This window comes from Hesperophylax consimilis, chromosome 2, assembly GCF_061612785.1.
Source record: "Hesperophylax consimilis isolate HC1 chromosome 2, BYU_Hcon_1.0, whole genome shotgun sequence".
NCBI classification, from domain to species: Eukaryota; Metazoa; Arthropoda; class Insecta; order Trichoptera; family Limnephilidae; genus Hesperophylax; species Hesperophylax consimilis.
Genome location: NC_142837.1, coordinates 31,225,531 through 31,246,471, shown reverse-complemented (window position 1 = coordinate 31,246,471; position 20,941 = coordinate 31,225,531). Strand labels below are relative to the sequence as shown.

Sequence of the window (20,941 nt, the reverse complement as noted above, 5' to 3'; positions counted from 1 at the left end):
TTGGCGTTGAGTGGGGCGGTTCAGTAAAGAATTATTTTTTTTAACGTTGAAAATTTTTTGCAACCTCATGTGCCAATTTTTTGAATTTAATAAATAAAAGTGGGTACAGGATGTTATATGAGTACATAAAAAATATATTTACATTACAAAATATATTTATGTTCGCAATCTCACAATTATTTACTTTGTTTTATTATTTACTTTCTCTACTTTGTTTCTTCCTTTGAATAATGATTAGTTATGGTTCAAATATTGTTTATTTATTTTATTTTATTCATTTATGTCTATTCTTGAATAAACATTTTACAAATGATTACAGTGGTTTATATTGTAGTACAGAGAAAAAAGTACAGAAAAAAGGTATAAAAAAAAACATAGATTGATATAGGTAAAACTGTGTGTGGGTGATATTGTATGTTACGTGAACACCTCACTAGGAGAACCTGTGCTGAGGTGTTTACGTGTTTGTGATTAAGTGTGACAGGTATTTATGTGTTGTAGTAGAAAGTTAATTTTTTTTTTCACAGACTTATATTAAAACATGTTACATTATACTGTCAAATTACTCATCTGGTAACACATCTAACACTTTTTTTTGTACGACAGACAGTTAAGTCCAATTATGGTACAATTAAAATAATTAATTAATTTAGTTAAATTTTAATTTTGACATCTTGTGTTTGTATGTAGAATTACTTTGTGTTTGTGATAACTCTTATGTATGCTTCACTCAAATGTAAATTGTTAACCTCGATACAGGCTTAGTCCTAGTGAGGTTGCTTTTTATGTGAAAAAAAAGTGTTTTATGTATAGTGAGATGCAATAAATAAATGAATAAATTATAGTATACTTTATCATTATCGTTTTTCTAATGCTTACGTATTAACCGAATTCGTTTTAGAAACCTAACCCTACCTTATCTTTGAAATTTATGTCATGTAATAAAACTTATTTTTGTATTTGATGTTACTTGTGATGTCCCACTACAATATTTTCTACAAAAAACATAAACACCTGTTTATCAAACAAACTTTTCGTTATTTTGTACTCCTCTAGATTGGCGAGGTAGTAACCTGACAAGATTTCTAAATCTTCTACTTACCACCACAGTAAGTGAAAAATGTTGCCTGTGTTGTGATGGAAGACTTAACCAGCCGAGGAATTGAACACATTACGCCTGGGTGGGACCTAAACGCGATGTCAACTCAGCCATAGAACGGTCAAACCGGCCGTTGTTTTGCTATTTTAATTTTACTGAGAACCTTTTATGTTTCAACAGATTAAAAAATGTATCAACATAATAATTACAACCATTTTCAAAATATTTTGAATTTTGAGATACCGGTATTGAACTACCCTGGACTCACCCATCATTGTATTCGCGATTCAAAGTCGAAAATCACGTTTGAATAATTGGACAATAAACGTCAACGCCACATTTTTAGTATTTAATAGATTCAGAAGCAACCGAATATTCCTCAAATATTTTCGAATATCTCTCGAATCGCCCACATATCATGGACACACGAGATACGGGACACTGCATATTTTAACGTTACTTATTTAATTAGTCACTTTTAGAGCTAGGCGAGCGTGCGTCAATTTACGGAAAAAAAATTGAAACCAAATTTTCGGGATTTTAAAGCATTGGAAATCACGAAGGTTGAGTTAGATACCTACATACGGGGTTTTAAATTACATATGGAAATCAGATCATTTGGATAAAAAAACGATTTGTTACATATCAGTTACAAACACAAATTTTCTTACTGGACAATAAACTGAAAATTGTATTACACGAAACAACTACATCGCTAATACATATTCGTGTAGATCTTTTAAGTAATTGAAAAAGATTATCACTATGAAGTATTGATTGTTAAATTCTGTAACTCAAGGCACAGTGTGAAATAAGTGCTCCTAATAAATATGACGGTTCCATGATAAATCAACACACTTCGCAGTGACAATTCAACACACTTGTAAAAAGTGATATAAAGTCATTAGAAACGATGAAATTATTTTTTAACCTAACCTAACCTACTTAACACAGTTAATAAAATTTTTGTTTCATAACTTTCCATGACTTTATAAAACTTTTTAAAGATGCGATGAATTATCATTGTGATGATTTATCCGGTCACCAAATACGACATATTACTTTGTTCATAAAACTGTATGGAACCGTTGTGCATTCAGTTATCAACGAGGTAAATAGATTGGTGGTTGGTTTATTTTCCATCACAAATTTGTCTGCCCGGTAGTTTATAAATTCTCACGACGAGAATCATAAAGAAAGTCGGATGATTTGCAGAAAATCATGAAATAGTTTTGTATAGTAATATCAGATTAGGTTTGCAAAAACACTTCATGATAATATTATTATAAAAGATTCAAAGACCCACGTCATCGAACCAAAAAAAAACATGCACCATTTTTCGTGCCGAAGTTTGCAGCGTACTAGTTAAAAATAATATAAATATAAATATTTTTTTTTTAAAAAGCGTTTACATTTCTCCTAAAGATTTCACTAAATACAACATTTGGTATATTTTGACTTATAAAGCTATCCGGATACATTATCTTGCTAGATTTCCCTTGTGTTGTGAAACCCAAAAAACAACACACTTCAATTCATTCAATTGTCAATTGTTTTATTTGTCACCGTCCTTATTTTTATCTTGTTATACAGGGTTTTCCAATAAGATAAGTTATTTTGATATTCAAAAAAAAATGCCATTTTTCAATATGATCGAATGATCTAATGTTTATTTCATTATAAAGAGGAAAGTATGTTGTTAATAGTGAAAGATGACATCAGTCAAATGAGCACCACGACTACGCCTACAGGATCATATCATTTTCATGAAATTTTCCATAACCAAATCGCAAAGTGGCTGCCTTATGTCCTCGATAGCCTCACGAATTCCATCTTTGAGGTCTTGAATTGACGCTGGGCTGTTGGCGTAGACCTTCTGTTTCACGTGGCCCCAAAGAAAGAAGTCGCAAGGTGTTAAATCACAAGATCTCGGTGGCCAATTGTGATCACCTCTGCGATAACAATTGTGATAACACGGTCCGGAAACTTTTCCCGTAAAAGATCAATGGTTTCGTTGCTTGTGTGGCACGTAGCGCCATCTTGTTGAAAGTAAACATTGTCCAGATCAATACCATCCAATTCTGGCCATACAAAATCATTTTATGGCCGAAATTAAATACACATAACACCTCTTATTGGAAAATCTAATAGTTGTATTTCATGTAATACGGAAGACTGCAGAAAACGTAAATGTTCGTTTGTTCAAAATCGTAAATCTCCGAAAATTCTTCACCGATTGCTTTGCAATTTTGACTCAACGTTGCATTTGAATAAGCTTGTGTTTTTGTATACCTACCTATATCATCTAGATGTCACCTGTGACAGGCAAAACCTGTATTTTTAAAAACTTCCATAAATTGGACAAAACGCTTTTTTGAAAAACAGCGCCAATTGTTGGACGTGAAAACAACACGCGCTATCGTTTCTCTATCTGCGCAGACAGACACAGTTACAATTTATAATAATTTATTATACTTTTTTAAAGTATCTTCCTCCACAGGAACTGGCTCTTAACTGCTGTGAATCTTTAAAATGTCTGTTAAACCATTAAAACATATATATTACGGTTTTATTGAGGATCAAACTTTCCTCCCCAGGGACTGTCTAAAATTAGTGAACTCGCTTTTACTTTAGCCAATACCTTATTGGATGTTATAGAGTTTAATTTCGAATATTAACTGCTGTAAATGTTCACAATGTCATCTAATTTAGGATTAATCCGTGTGTGCTCGTATATGAACGGGATTGCCACCATCGAACACCAATGCTTTGTCATCGACAACGAGTCTATCAGCCGAGTTTCAGCTTGATAGGATATCGAGAAGTAGGATAATTTTCGCTTCCAAAATTTGAATATATTTACTATCACAAACGAAAATTTAATTGAAATAAGTATATTTAAAACTATAGTTTGTGATCAATTTTTTTAATGATTTTAAACCCTAGTTTATGTGAGAACTAATTTCACTTAGCAACGTTGAACAGTTTGCCATTCTGAACTGATAGTCCTGTTCTTAGGTACCTAAACGTATTATGTTTAGATATGTTATATATGTTTGTGTAAATTCATTTCATTAATATTGGAGAATGGACAACGTTCAGAAAAAAAAACTTTATTTTATTTTGTCAATCCATAGACTTCATACAATTTAGGATAAATAAACTCATTCCTGTTGAAGGTCGGTTAATAGTTCTGCTGAAAAGTTAACATTGTATTAAGTAAGATACAATTAAAAAAAAATTAACAGTTCACATTCAAACTTTACAAATAGCTGAGAACAGAAGCGCAATCTCAACAAAAAAATAATTATAAGTCATGCGATTTACTTATTTCAATCTCTATTATGTATTTCGTGACATTTTATATTATTCTAGACACAAAAATATGAATATAATCGGTGGGCAAGATTTTGACTTTCAAACCAAAACATGCAATCAGTCGGCACACATGAGTTATATGAAAGCGTTATGAAACATTATTTATGGTTGCCATTTGAGGCTGAATTCACGTAAACCCATAAAAAGTTGATTATTTTAAACGAGCAAGGTAAATTTCTGCATAAGTTTCTATTATTTGCTACACAAGACTGAACACATTTTAAATTTTTCAAATGTTTTTTACAAAGACAATGTTTGTATGTTTTTTTGGGAATTATTTGTTTTGGTTTTAAATCTTGAGTTTAATGGGGTTTTAAATTAGTCACGTTGGCAGTTAATGGACGAATGTGCGCTGTGGAATGAATTGTGATACAACCAGGCAACAATAATTGTAATGACATGAATGAATAATGATGTTGATGTGGCAATACCAAAGGATCATTTGAAATAGAAACACGTGAAATGGTTGGTTCTGGTGCGAATTAGCAGTCGCATCATACTGTCTGATACAGTTACATATCATGTTACAACTAAGAGTGGGATGTTTGCATTGCAACATTCACACGTGCGGTGGATGCATGTACAGCGGTGGCTGCGTGTTCGGTAGGTTGTTTGCTTTAAGTTGGGCGGTAAGGCTTTACCGTAGGCGGAGGCCAGGGCGGGACCCGTCCTGTAGGGCGGGTAGGAGAGCTTGTAGGGTTCGCGAGAGATCCTGTAGGACTCGAAGGGCTTGAAGGACTTGATGGGCCTGAAGGCTCCACAGGGAGACTGGGGCACTCCCGCCCAGCGCAGGGTGGATGTCAGCGAGTCGGACCGCCACACTCCGCCTACGCGTGGATGGGACCCTGCGTCATATGTCATTCACGAATGTCATTTGGTGTGCTAGAAATTCTCACAAGATTAATCATTCACTCATCGTTATTCACCGCGCTACTGACCAATTAATACAATTCTTTGTTTGTTTTCACACGTCACCATGGCCGACTTCTCCCACAATACGTAATACACTCGTTCTACATTATACACATTCACTACGAGGAAGTTTTGAATGTGGCTCTTTGTGTAATTTATTGAATACTCACCAACCTATCCCTTATTTCATTTGCTCGTGACAAGTCAAATTGTATTTTGCTATGGTTTTTCCGTAAACGGAGCACAATAATACTTGTCAAGCGTTAATGTTTTAACCTCAATCAAGTTCTCATTGTTAGTTCGCCTATTTGCCAACCCCCATACAAAATAGACCCAAATCTACGTTCGTGATCAACTATTGACCCTTTTAAGCGCCAAAATATTTTTTTCGCTCTATGAAAACCATTGATCTCCTTATAGTTATTGACTCTTATCTGAAATTATTGAAAAAACTGCATTTTTAATTTGAAAACTTAAAATTTAGTAGGAACAAAATATGAAAAATACCAAAATTTCAATGTAATAGAACTATTTCATCGATACTCTAATATAATTATCATTCCGTAACGATTAGCGAAAAATAATTAGAAGCTCAAATAAGTGATCAAAAGGCGATACTTTTATTATTTATATTACCATTTAGTGCCAAGTCAAAATTCAGTTTGTTTGATATTAGTTTTGTTTATCAATTACGAAGATTTTTCACATCACATTCCGTAATAAAGATTATAAAAATAAAACTTAAAATCAAAAGTGAGTAAATTGTAAAATATCTTCATTATATTCTAGTTTCCCAAACATTGTATAGATCAAAGAATAAATAAACGGTTTACAATAATTCAAACAGAATTCTTTTTTCAATGATTAGTAATTTTATAACGCTGTTTTCCATAGCGTGACACTACTAAACCAATAAAGACTAACAGTATGGAAATATTCCTAACAAATCCCCATGATTGAGGTCCCCGATGGTAATCGTGGAAATATTATTATAGATTTAATACACGGATAAATTTAAAGGTTGGAAATATTATATTGTTGACCTTTTAATACACGCACTGCCCGAATTAAGAATTATAATGGCCGATCGTGAAAGCGAGGTATAAATTAGCCAAAAGTAAAATAATAATTCATACGGTTGACCACGATTAATTGCGAAGATATTTTATTACATTTAAGAATTCGCAAATAAAAACTTATTTCTGGTACATTCCTTTTACATGTGTTTTTAAAAACTTCTTTCAAAACATTTTAATTAAAGGCCACTATTAACTCTCGAACCTGCCTTTTGGTGAAGGAATGAAGAGAAATTACATGTGTACAAGCTTTTGTTTAAAATGCTTCATAAAATCGTCTATTTGATTTGCCCCTTCTATGAAGTTGTCTTACGGACTGCCGAAAATGAATTAATATTTCGTAAAAGGTGCAACTTATTTAAAATAACTGAAAATAAATTTAAATAAATCCACGCAGGCGATATCAATGGATCCATTCAATGTAATCTTTGGAATACTGTTGTCTGAAGGGATTTATTTTTAAAATAGATATTTACCATGCAAATTTTGGAACAAATATAAGTTTGACTTTTTTTTTTAATTTACATCTGTGTTATAGTAGATAAGGTAGTGCAGTTAAGTAAGCTTATAGCTAAATCAAAATGAAGACATAAAATAATTTTTTTAAGTGTTGGAGTTAGGTAGTCTTTTAAATGGGTTATAGGAATATTTTTGAAGATTAAAAATGAAGCTCAATTAAGCCATTACATTCAAAATAAGCACAAAGTTAACAAGCTTGTATGCAACTCACCAAATGGAAGCTCGAATCTGCAGTCTAGTAGGATGGCGTGTCCGGTGGCACCGGTTGTGCCCACTATCTCCGAACCTCTTACCACCAGCTCTCCAGCCAGGGGAAACCAGCGGCCACAGCCCTCCTAGAAACAACAAGATAAAACCAATGAGAAAAATGCATTTCAGACTCAATAGTAAGCGTTAAAAAATAAGATTAGTGAAGATGGTGTGTAATATAAATACGAGTGTTAGAGGGATCGCGATGAAAAACGATGATATATATATCATCGTTTTTCATCGCGATCCGATATATACAGGGTGTATCGGCACGTACCCGACAAACTTTAACCAGCTATTCCTTAGCATATTTGGAGTAAAAAATCTTATGTGCACTTTGCTGTCCGGTAACGTTTTTTTTTAATAAAAAATTTACTATTCATAATTTCACCACATGTCACCAATGTTTTATCCTTTTTCAATGTTTGAAAACCCATCTGGCCATATTTTATTCGAATTCCGTTGAATTCACGTGTGTACCTATATTGGCGCACTTTTACAATCACAACGAAATGGCACGGCACCATTCGTCTCATTTTTAACTATTATTATTTAGTGTGCGCGAAAGAGCGAAGACGCTTTTCGACATACTTGCTTATAACAGCTGTTGAACCCAAAAAGCAATGCCACTAACAGTGATGTAGTGTGGAAATTTTTAAATTTTTTGTTTTTAATTGAAAAAAAAATGTTACCGGACAACAAAGTGCCCATAACATTTTTTACTCCAAATGTGCTAAGGAATAGCTGGTTAAAGTTTGTCGGGTTAGTGCCGATACATCCTGTATACATATAATAAACACGACTTATTTAAAATCGAGCAAATATCTACCGACAATTGTCTAAAGAAGCATTTAAAAAACACTAAGATTTTTTTTCATATCTGTAACCTTTTTTACCATCTATGGAATATCATATTATTTATTTTTCAACTCGGCATCCAAATGGAGAAAAATGTGTTATGTTTTACTAAGGCGATGCACTACGTCGTGTAATATTTTGAATCGAGCCGCTATCAATAACACAACTTATGGAGATGGCGATAAGGCTTAAATTCCCGCTTAACACCATCCACCTTTTCTGATTTATGCAAGAAAAAAACATGGCCAAAAAGTGCCTTTTATTTTATTTTGTGGATGTTCAGGCACAAATATTTAAATTTTTTTCGAACATTTTATAAATAACTTAATTTTCCACATTATACAATAAAATCATAACCGAAAATGGGTTCGTAAGAAGGAGATTTTGAACTTTAAACAGTTTTGATAGGCCTTAAACATTTTTTTTTCTGGTCTTATAAAAAGACTTATCTAAAAAATACTCGTTTATTTAAAAGGTCAGGAAGTATTCTACTCGCAGTACTTAATTAAAGCATCTGAAACATTTTTAGGCGAAATAATTTTTTTACCAAAAATACGTGATTTTGCATTACTACGTAGTGCATCGCCTTAAGAGCTAAAAAGTCTTCAATGGAAGTACCTAAGTTACATTTTGGAAGAAATTCTGAATACGGGGTGGTAAATATGTAAACGGACAAAGGTAACTGGAAAACTCACGGCAGTGGCAATTCAACACACCCTTTAAAAGTGATATAAAGTGATGAAAAGTGACAAAAACTAGTTTATATTAGGATAGGTTTATAAGACAATTATTATTCACTTTTAATGATTTTATATCCCTTTCCAAAAGTGTGTTGAATTGCCACTGTAGTCGCAATTTCTTCGGCAAAACATGAAATAAAATAGGTTGGGAAATACGACTTTCGTTGTCTTTTCCTATTTTATCGTGAATTTTTAATTAACATTTCCTTGGCCCACGTGGTGTGAAGATTTCGGACTCGTAAACCAAATCTCTTTGAAATTGAAAAAGTTTTTCGCGTGTGTCGCCGTATGGCGGGGAATGTACCGAAAATGGAAATACAGCTTTCAAAAAGTTCTCCAGAAAATGCTCTGAACTCTACATATATAAAGTAAATATGTGATACAATATGATTTCTTTGCACAAATGCAAACGTAATATTTTCATAAAACTCTATTGTTTTTAAATTTAATTGCTAAATTTTTTTTTCACTTTTGCTAAATATTAGATTTACGGTACAATTCGGTTTTGCGAACTGAGTCAAGTAGGTAATTATTACAGTAGAAACGCAGTAAAAACCTTCCTTTTTTCGTCTCTTTTCCTTTTCTACTTTATTCAGCCCAACATGTTTCCTCGAATGGGGGATGGTTTAGTCCCAGGCTGAATAATCCTTTGTGAAGTTCACCTTTTTTTTACGAGAGTTAATTACGGGAAAGTATTTTTTGTAAGGTATTCACATTAAAATTTAAAAATGTAACATTCTGCTGTATCTTCACCCTTACACTATATTATGCATTGAATTTAAATAGGCATGTATTTTCACTGGCAGCGGGAATCAAATCCAAAACCACTCGTTTATAAAAGATCAAATCGACGAATTTTGAGTTGTAAACGTAACTAGTTGCGCGTGAGGTTTGAAAATTGAATTGCCTTAAAATGTGTACCCTTCACCCCCCCTTTGCCCCTTGTCCCCTTTCCTTGACCCGGGCCCAAAGACAAGGAGCATTATTATCGTTGCATCTTCGTTACCGCGAACATTCGTGTCATTTTTGAATACCCGCATATGTTGAAGTTGGCTGTGACTGTTTTTTTTTGGAGCATCACAATCGTCCAGTGAAACGTTTTTACCCGCCGCAGTGAATGTCACTGTTTTTTGTTTTGTGTTAAGTGAGCGAATGTTAAAGGGAATTGCCCTTAATTGTATGCAAGCTGATAAGTGTAAGGAACCAGCGGCTACGGAGGACGAGACTAGGGTAAGTCTTTGGCCTTTTCGACTCATTTCCTCTTGCAAACACTAAGGCAAATTCAATTTGTTTTTGTTTGTCTTAGTCTTTATCGCACTTTACCGCAACCAACCCCGCACAATTGCGAACGAAGGATTTGCGCACCACCAGTAACTATTGTCTAAAATTAAATAGATGCCTATTTAATTTTAGTATCAAACGTGTCGTTTATTATTTATTACTCTGTGAGAGTGTGTTATTTTGACAAAAGTTAGTTTATAATGTAAAAATTTTGTTACATAATAGATATTCCAAACAATACGATATCTTCTGTAAAACTTGTTTTATTAAATTCATGAATAATGAGATATTTAACCTGAACCCCATAGTAATAGCGCGAGTATTAAAATTCAATGCCTTCGTGAAATCCAATACTTGCTTTCAATGGTAACAGCTTTTAAGCATTGTTCATAGTTTACCCCAGTTCACATGGAGGATAATGATAAAAAAGTTAATGTTACGCCTGTATTCAGAAGCAAACATAATATGTTTTTAATGGATTTATTAATAAAATATCATTCTACCTACTTTTTAATTTCCACTATTAAGCATAATATTCATTCACATAAGTTATGATAAAACGCCTTTTGTAATGGTCTAAATAGTAAATAAGATTAGAATAATTAGGCTCTCAATCTGGTGAAAAAGGTAGGTACTTACATCCAAATCATAAAAACATTAAAGTAAAAAAACACCTTGGCAAATAATATTCTGAAAAGTTTATTCCCACGTAGTATAATAATTATACTTTCAAATTTGAACGCTATTTTTTAATGGAAATAAAGTCACAATTTACTAAAAAATGTCAAAATATGGGATGATGTTTTTTTCGTGAAAAAATGTAGATTAGGTACGAAAAATATAAAAATATAAGTAGAAAGATCTGCAAAGTAAAAGAAAAACGAAAAATATGTGTTATCTGTTGAGAAATGTGTGTAAAATTTAGACTTTTGAAGAATAGAGACGCTTTCGAGTATCAAATACGGTGTTATCGAAGAATTAGGAGCATATCGTGGCAAACAGGAATTCTCTATAAATTATCTATAAAAAAGTCGCTAGACTTTTTTTGGAAATTTTAAAGGGTTCTGTATTACACTAACAAAAATTGTATTTAATTTATGTTTACGTGACCACCAAATAAGTTTCTTTGTAAGGCGAAATAATGTTGGGAAGTGCTACCTGATAAACCATATCAACTATCTAATAGCTAAGAATAGTGGTGGTTTCGTGCAATACTGAGAATTCTATCCACCTTAATAAGAGTACGAATGAACTAGTATAACTTTATTTACATATTTCCTTTATAAAGTTCCGTGCTATTTTGATAAACTTTAACTTTACTTGCCCGGTTTTGAGTTCCCAAGGTAAGTATGTATATGCGAAGAGTTTTCTTTCGCGTAGTTCGTAAATATTAATGCAGTGTTTTTTGAGACAGTAGCACTATGGCATTCCCAGTTGGGGGATGTTATGAGGCTGAAGAGAGTGGAAAGGTAAATACGATGAGGGCGTCAGGATACTTGATCTAGTTGCTAAACAAATATATGGTCATATCAAGCAACATATCGATTCTGAAGAGTAGTTTACACCATGAAATTAGGTAAAGTAAAGTTACCACTCTGATTTAGACATAATTTCTGAAAGATAGTTGGTTTCCTGATAACTATTGTAAGCTATGTTTACTTGGTTTAAGTCTATACATAGTTCAAAACTATTAATCATATAAAAAAAATTTTAAAATGGAAATTTATTTTCACAAAGTAAAAACATAATTGATAACAGAGTTAACATTTGTATAATATGAAGGAACATTCAATTATCATTATAATTTACAATTTTTTTTATTTAAAGATGCCCGATAGAATGATTTATACCGTTTTATTTTTTTTATTTTTTTTTTTTTTAAAAAGAAAGACAAACATTCCCGGGTTACGAATAACCCAACAATGTTTGAAAATCTCCTACTACCACCACAGAAAGCCGAAAATGTTGCTTGTGTTGTGATGGAGGACTTAGCCAGCCGAGGAATCGAACACGCGACGCTCGGGTGAGACCCAAGCGCTATGCCCACTCAACCACTGACCGGTCAAACCTATTTTATAACTTCTTTAATTTATGTTATTATTACTGTGGTAAAATATAAATGTAAAGTGGTTTTCAACATCATATTGAACATCCAAAAGCATTAGTTTATTGGTATCAGAATATTTGTTAATTTGCTCACGAGAATGCACTTGTTTCATAAACTTCTGTTGGCAAAATAGAGTTTGTCGAGTGTGGTCATTATGAGTTTGCTCGAATTTAATAATACTCCCTTGAATGGCCAAATGCAGCGATAGCTTCGGAAGCTGGCTGCATGGCAAGTAGTTAGTAACTGTTGCGAAGCTTTTAGGCTCTATATTACCAATAGAGACAACTAGATCACAGAACTAGTTTCAGTTCGATTTTCAATATAAGCTCATACTGAAATTTAAATTTGGACTAACTTTTGAAAAATTTAACGTTGCAGCAAAAACGTATATTGGAACTCCACCTTAAAACCAAAATTTACTTATTTTACTTGTGAAATTATTCATTTTCCATGCACTTCTAACAGAATCAGTGGTCAGGTGCCTATCTTTATGAATGTTAGTGCGAAAAATATAAGTTATCAATTTACAGGTTAATGGAGCCTAGATAACAGATTTAGCTTTTTCAATGGACATAGTTTGAAATTTTTGGATGAATTGGAAGAAGAAAAAACACATTTCACAGCCACTGGCATGTTGTTTTAAAAAATACGAATATAATATTAATAGGAACAATTTTTACAACCTTGCTTTCGAAACTTTATTTTTCTTGATATTTGTATTTTTTCTTATTTAAAATCATGAAAAATATGTAGAATTTATATATTTACAACCTGGCTTTCAAAACTCCCTCTGTATTGTTAGTGCTAACATATACGTATAAATAATAATTACCTACACGTGAAAATTTATACACGCATAAATAATAAGTATTTTTTTCCTTTAAAGCTCACGAAATAAATTTATGATGAAATTTTTGGTGAAGGCTGTAAATATTTGCGTTGGCTTGGAAATAAATAAAAATATAAATTAATAAATTAAAAAATATCTTATTCTTATCTAATTATTACATTAAACTATTTTTATATAAATTGAAGTATTTTTTTTGAGCATTGTAATCCAAAAAGGGGAACAAACACTTTTTTAAATTTAATATTATTATTAATATTCTATCCCTTTTGTTTTGGAAAAAGGGGTTTTTATGAAAAAAATAAAATCTACATCTTTTTTTTTATTTTTTATATTAACTCCGCACAGGAGGCCCTGAAGAAATTATTTTCCCTCAGGGCCTATGTCATCTTTGGGGATGCTGTGTGGAGGGTCTTTTTGTGGAGAGGAAGGAGTGAACATGGGTCTTGAAGAGTCCAAAGTTGTAGGAGGGAGGAAACACAGAGGCCGGCATTTCGTTCCACAGACGAGCTGTTGAACCTAAGAACTTATCGTAGAAGCGACCCGTTCTCATGTGACAAATGTCAACCATGTACAAATGTCGGGCGCGCGTTTGGCGTATATCCCGACTACGCACCGGTGCCGAAGGGATCAATGACGCTAGTTCCTCAGAACATCTTCCATTGTAATACCGATAGAACAAAGACAGCATACCTACCTGACGCCTGTGCTCTAAAGATTGCAGTCCGTTTGTTAAGATTGGGGAATCTATCAAACGGACCGTCTAATCCATTTATATTTTGACCCCACTACTAATGCGCGTATTTTAGATTTTATGCTGCTGAAAATCAACCATTTACTCAACATTACGGGTTGGTTATCAGTTGTTGAAAGTTGAAACACGTTTATTCATAATTACCAAATTCTTACTTTACGTTGTTTATCTTTTATTCAAAATATCTACAATGATTACCATGAAACAGGCAGTTGCCCAGTATGGAGATTCAACGTACGAAACGTACGTACGTACGTACCTTACGAAAGTATAATGAAAAATCATTTATTTTATATTTTATATTTGACATTTACTATTCTATATTTATAATCTTCACAATATTTTTTTATGTAAAATATGTATGTAAAATGGCAGACCGAACGCCCTCGATTTAACAGGCCACGACAACCAGTGAAACGCAGTATATTTGTTAACAATACTGCCAATAATTATTTCGTTAACTTTCAAACTCAAAGGCCTCATACACTATGTGTCGTATTGTATCATGTTACTGCTGCCACTACCTAGCATTTACATATAAACTTTACATTTCATTTTAACTAATTTAAGTTTGTATAACTTAGGAGTAGGCATATTCTTATTCTTATTTTTGTACAACAGGTTTATACCTACAAATAATTATTGTATGCATTTACTATTTACTTGCTGTTATAATATGTCAAATGGATATGGTTATATGTATTTTTACTATTTCTTTTGTGAACTTACAATCTTTAGAATATTATTTTTTTTATGAACTATGTATATAAAAGCCCAGTGGGCGTATAAATAAATAAAAATATGTGACGTAAAACCGCCAAAGTAAATTTTACCATTGTATGTATTATTAATGTTTTAATTTTAATAAAAGCGGCATTGGCCATTTTAAAAGCAAACCATGGAGATATTGATAAGTTGTGAAAATATTATTCTTTTTTGTATGGTGGGGGGGTCAGAGGGGGACATCTAGGTCTGCGAGCCATTCTAGGGCCTCAGGCTTCGCCATGTGAACCTCATCAATCCCACCGGAGAATGAATGGGGCGGGCATTCGTTGACCACATGTTCTGTGGTTTGCACCGCACCAAATTCACACATCGCCGACTCTTTAAGGGCCCATTTGTGCATCATGTGGGCACAGCGGCTATGGGAGCACCTTAACCTATTGCATGTTGTATATGAGAGTGCAATTCACATAAAGCAAATCGTTTTTTTCCTTTAAAATGGTTACCTCTCATTAATTGAAATATAGCATTAGAAAAATATATTGTTAAAAATAATATTCTGTAGCACAGTGCTCCCCGTTGTAGAAATCGACTTGCACAAGACACTCCCCTGCGTGGGAAGCTCTTTATTTAAAGTAGCGAAGTTTAGAAGTAAATTAGTATTACAAACGTTAACGAGTTCAATTTTATGTATTATGGCTGGAGTTAATACAATCCGATGGTATTAACAAGAACGGAGAGTACCTATGAAAGTAGCCATAGATGTATATATGTATACTTACCACTAAAGTCAGTTCATTTGTTATGTTTATATGAGTGGTAAAAAAATCTGGCAAAACATCGTGTAATATAGGGATTAGATATTTTTGAAAATGTTATTATGTTGCTCACATTTTGTAGGGTGGTTTTTGATGAGCTATAAATTATTTTTTTTTTAACTTTGTAAAAAAATAACTATGTAAATTGAAAAAAAGTATTTTCACGTTCGTGCTTAAAATTTATTATTTAAATCAATTTATAAGTATTCTTTATCAATTAATGCCCTTTTTCTAGGCTTTTACATATGAATATTAAGAAATATGTACCTTATTTATTGTACATTACTGAATTGCTTCATTAACAACATTTTTATATTTGTTTAAAGATAAATTAAAGATGTCCACTGACTTGGTATAATTCTTTCCCTCCATTAGTATTCTGGGCAAAGAGTAATACATATGGTAGTTAGTCCCAGCATTTTCGCAATGAAAATAAATCCTGATTTCTAGTATTACGTTGTGAAATCCGGAAGCTTATCAATTTTATCAATACCGGACTGTCAACTAAATCATTTAGAATTTTATAAAGAAAAACCGAGTCAGTGAAAATTCTTCTGTCTGAAAATTTGAGCATATTCATATAGTTTAACAGATTGTTGTAGTTCAACATAATTGCTGGAATACCCATTTTATTTATTTATATAACGTACGAATTTTTTTTGTATGCTTTCAACAGCTTGTTTATGTATATTATAATTTGGGTTCCAGATGGGAGAATTGTAGTTATGTTGACTTCTTACATAGGCAAAATATAACTTTTACTTTCTTAATACAATTTAATACACTTTATTTTGTTAAAATTTCTGGTAAGCCTAATTTAAATCCAAACATTCATAAGCCATTATTAGAGATTTCTGTTATGTGGTCAACAAATGAAAGATTTGATTGAAAAGTGATGCCTAAGTATTTGATTTGTGTTAATGTCTCAAGAGCATTGTTATCAATGTTGTTATAAAAATCATTGGATTTTTTATTAGAGAAAATGTCACTATTTGACATTTAGTTAAATTATGTAATGTCATTACCAAAAGACAATCTCGACCGCAAGTATTTGTATTTTGCTAAACTAAATTTTAATATTTTTCAATTGGTTTCTTCGTTATTTCGTTTCTAATGTAGATATACATAAATGCCGAATTGAAAACACATTTCAATAAAAATAAAAATTAACAAAAATATATTTAATAATTAACCGTCCACTAATGGGCACTAAAAATTGCAAGATAAAATATTCCGCCTTCGGGCAAAAATATCCAGAACTTTGTAACTGACCTATGATGTGAATATAAATGTTCGAGTTTGGCAATTTCTAAAATGTTCCCATTAAGAAAAATTTATCGCCTCGTTCATTATTCGCTACCTATACAAACGTGTGAATATTTCTGTTGTCAAGTTGGAATAATGGAAGTGAAGTGAATTCATCAAACAATTTTGTCAAGGCAAATGCCTTTTTTTAAATACTTTTTTATGTATATGTATATATGTTTTAAAAGCTCTCAGAAAATGAGCGCCCGAAAATGTTTAGACTAAAGATTGATGAATAAAGGTATACTGCTAAGTATACCCTAACTGATAAATGTATTTTAAATTTCACACAACTGATAAACAACCGTTTAACACACATTAATAGTTAGTTATCAGTTGTGTAAATACGTTGATTAGTAAGGCCCTTAAGTTTTAATCTCTTTTCTTTTAATGACCTTCATCTTAGATGGCAAATGGCACGTGAAATTGACATATAATTTTATTGCGTTTTTGTTTAATTTTGGTTTCTTGCATGCAGCAAATAGAGAAAGATTCTAAGGTTTATTTTAGATAGGCGAAGTAAAAATATTCAGTAAAGTGTTTCCCTCATTGAGAAAGAAAACACTTTCTGCTTATAATGATGGTAGAAGGTTGAAAGAACAGTTCAAATATTGTCAGATTATTCGAAACCTAGGTTAGAACGTCGTTCTTAAAAAAAACCTTTTTTTTGAGACATTGAATGAACCGATATCCAAAAATAAGTAAACATGTCGTGTACCTACTTCGGTTTGTCAAAGATAACTTTTTGTAGTCTTCAATGGTAACAGCACTGTTTTTGATTGGCGATTTGCGAAACTGTAGCCAGTTTGGGATAAGTGACAAAATATTGAAAATTGATATTTTTAATAAATGAGGGCGAAAAATAGACGTCTCTTAATTAATCATATTATATCTTAGTATCCTTAGTATCTAAGTATGTTAGTTATCTTAGTTAATCATATTTTAATAGTTGAATCATCAGATTGAACGGTACTTCAGTAAGTTCAGTATCACCCTGGTGAAACACCACCATTCAAAATTGAAACGTTGCTTGAGATGGCTTTGGACGTATTTGGTGACCAGATCTGAAAAGCCTGGTACTTACCCACCTTTCTAATTCCCATTTCTTTCCCCTCCACATCACCTTCAGCCTCACAACATACCCCAATTGGGAATGCCATAGTCTCACTGGCTCTATTCGGTTGGGAGCAGTTGAGGCTCATGTGCGGTTTCACATTAAAAAAAAATACAGACAGCTATTTAAAAAATGATATCAGCTGCTTATACGCAAATAAAAATCAGTCTTAAACGTATGTTATATATTTTTTAAATGTGTTAAAAATGCATGTAAACTTTGCATTAAAACATAAACATTCCATTATGAACCATTATGGAAAATCTCTATTTCGAAACAACTAAAACACTTGCACGTTGAGCTGTTATAATTCGGGCAACATTTTCGGTCGGGGAAATTTAGATGAATATAATGTTATTAGTATCATGAGCTACGGAGCTTTAGTACTAAAACTAGCAATTACATGAAATCTTTCTGCAGACATAGTTTTATTCCGCGAGAGAGAGGGTAATTATTCCAAAGTTTTAGTATTCCCGTATCACTGTCTGGACTAATTACTTAAATTCTTCTTCGTACTTCGAGCCTTGATCGATAGTTACAGCAAGGAAGATTATTTAGTACCGAAATCTGCATACAATAAATTATTCATGCTCAAGTTACTATTTATTTATTATTTGATAAAGCTTTATTGGGCTGTTACAGAGGAAATTGCCAATTATGTATGCAAGTATAACATAATACATGGATAATAGCATAACTTTATACAAAAAACAACAAAAATCAATTGACAATACTAAGATTAATATCAAATCCAAATAATAACACTTAATGTTGTAATAATGAAAAATTTCAAATATAAAGTAAGTATATACATTGTTCATTCGTATATGTATACAATTATTCATGTTTGTTCCAAACCAGTAAGACTGGAAACAGGAAAACACGGGAAAACAGGAATACAGGAAAACACCACTGAAATTAAAACAATTCGTTCATAAAAAAAATAAATTTGTAAAGTGAGACATGGTGAGAAGGTGACTGTAATGAATGAAATTCACGAATTATAAGTTAATCTTATTACGTAGAACAAATTAAGTCAGTGGTATTTTGGTACCCATCGTTAAATTAATTAGAAATTTCTAATGTATTAGCTACATGTAAATGTACATTTCCCTTGAAAGAATATGTTACTATTAATACATTACATCAAATTTTATACTAGATAAAAGCTTAAATATTTATATTCTGCTTTCAAAGCTGTGGCACAAAAGATGACTTATAAATTATTTTGTTTTAAAGGTGTTTTTGGGTGACACTAAGGAACAGTCAGTTTTAAATGAATATCCTGTGCCTACCTATGTGTATACATGTATAATTAATTTTAAAGGTAATGAATGATTTTTAAAGTAAGACTTAAAGGGACGCAAGCGATAACTTAGTAAAAAAATGTTAATCAAACGGTTTTGATTAGAATTTTATCTAATACTAATACTAACTGTATGTTTAACCCATCTTTGACTCAATTGTCGCTTACGCCTTTTTGCATTTCCGGCGTCGATATAAATAATTTTAATTTTAAGAAAGTTATATACAGAAATGCGTTCAGTTATTTTCATTTTTTTATTTTATTTATTTAGGAAAATCAACAGATTATTTACATATATAAGAATAAACTAAATAATAAAGATAAAATCCAAAAACAGATTTTCACTTAAAATTATAGTAATAATAAAAAATATTAAAAAATAAAAAAAAACTAAGGGTTCTGTACCCGTTACTAGTTAGTAGTTGTCAAGCCGATACGCAAGTAAGTACTTACTAATCTCGGAAACTCGTCTAGTACCTTTCACTTCTATAATGAGAGAACTTCCTATAATTTTCCTTTAATCCTATTCCATTTCGTTCAAAATATAATGTATTAGGAGCCATCCCCAGGAAAGGTAGGCGGTAATAATAAATATAAATAATATTGCCAGAGGCTTACACCCACCCCCGACCTAAATAGATATGACTAAATAGTGTTAAAGACACAAAATATCTTTACGACAAAACAATACTTTAGTAATGTTTGTGTTTCTGTGTGTTTCTGTGAGTAATCTTAGTGCGTTTATAATTGCATATGATAATTATCGGTTAGAATATTAAATTGTTTTCAGACTCAAGCGTTTGACGTAAGAGGTTTTTTTCTCTGATAAGATTTCCTCGTGACAATTATCAATTGTACGTCTGTCATTCGTTATAGTTTAATTTTTTTTTATATATATATAGTTTAGATAAAGTTTTTATAAGCTGACATTTAGTGCTCGGAACCGGTGCATCTTCGCAACGCCTAGAATGACAATCCAGGTTGATAGTTTTTCATTTCTTAAACTATTTTTTTAAATCCTCGCTCGTCATAGCCATCAGATTTGCGTTGTGTGACAATGGGGATCTAATCACTGACTCAATTTGAACATTTTTTGCTCCATGTTCATTCACGGAAAATCACTAATTTAAAATAGAGAACAAAAGAGGGCCGTATCTAAATGAATGGAAGACATATCAAAAATTTTAACCATCTTAATAAATTAAGAATTTTTCGATATTTAAAAGTGCAATATTATAGTTATTGCAATATATAATAATCTTCGTTCGACTACAATTATAAGGACACGAGCCTGGTATGGTAGTCAAGAGGATCCAAATAAATTGTAATACATATTATGTTAAAAAGTTTTCATTGAAAAAAGATAATAACCTATAAAGTAAACATTCACAAGCAAATTTCTGAGCCCAACAGAATAATAAATTTGATATTATTTATAAATAGTTAGTACGAGTATGTTACAAAGTGGTTAACAAGGAAGTTAGTTTGATTAGTTTAAAATTGTTTTCAGGAGGCGTTCAGTGTACGTAAAAACTTTTAGTCCATGCAGAATTTTAAGTTGGAAGTTTCAGGCACCACTTTGGCAAACCCATGAAATCGGAAATCATAACACGATAATAGGTGCTATTACTAGGTTGCTGTAACCGCACCACTGCCACCGGAACTGGGATGTCATTTCGTCTCGGAGCTCCACATAAGGTACAAAGCCCGAGGGCTGCAAGTTATTACGCTATGGTTTTAGCCTACATTATTAGCATACACGTACCTTGGAGAATGAGAGGGAAGTGGTTCTTCGGTGTGGAGCGATGTTGGCAATAACATATATTAGCGTATCACCATGAAAGATACTTTGTTC

General features: G+C 32.1%; 1 protein-coding gene across 1 annotated transcript in view; it reads right to left on the bottom strand.

The window, feature by feature from the left end:
* The window catches only part of LOC149425905 (phorbol ester/diacylglycerol-binding protein unc-13-like), a 304,195-nt gene that overhangs the window by 95,124 nt on the left and 188,130 nt on the right, over positions 1 to 20,941 (bottom strand). Inside the window, exon 5 of the mRNA XM_089643854.1 lies at positions 7,196 to 7,319. Within this exon, the coding sequence (XP_089499980.1) occupies positions 7,196 to 7,319 (124 nt within the window). The remainder of the gene's footprint in view (positions 1 to 7,195; positions 7,320 to 20,941) is intronic.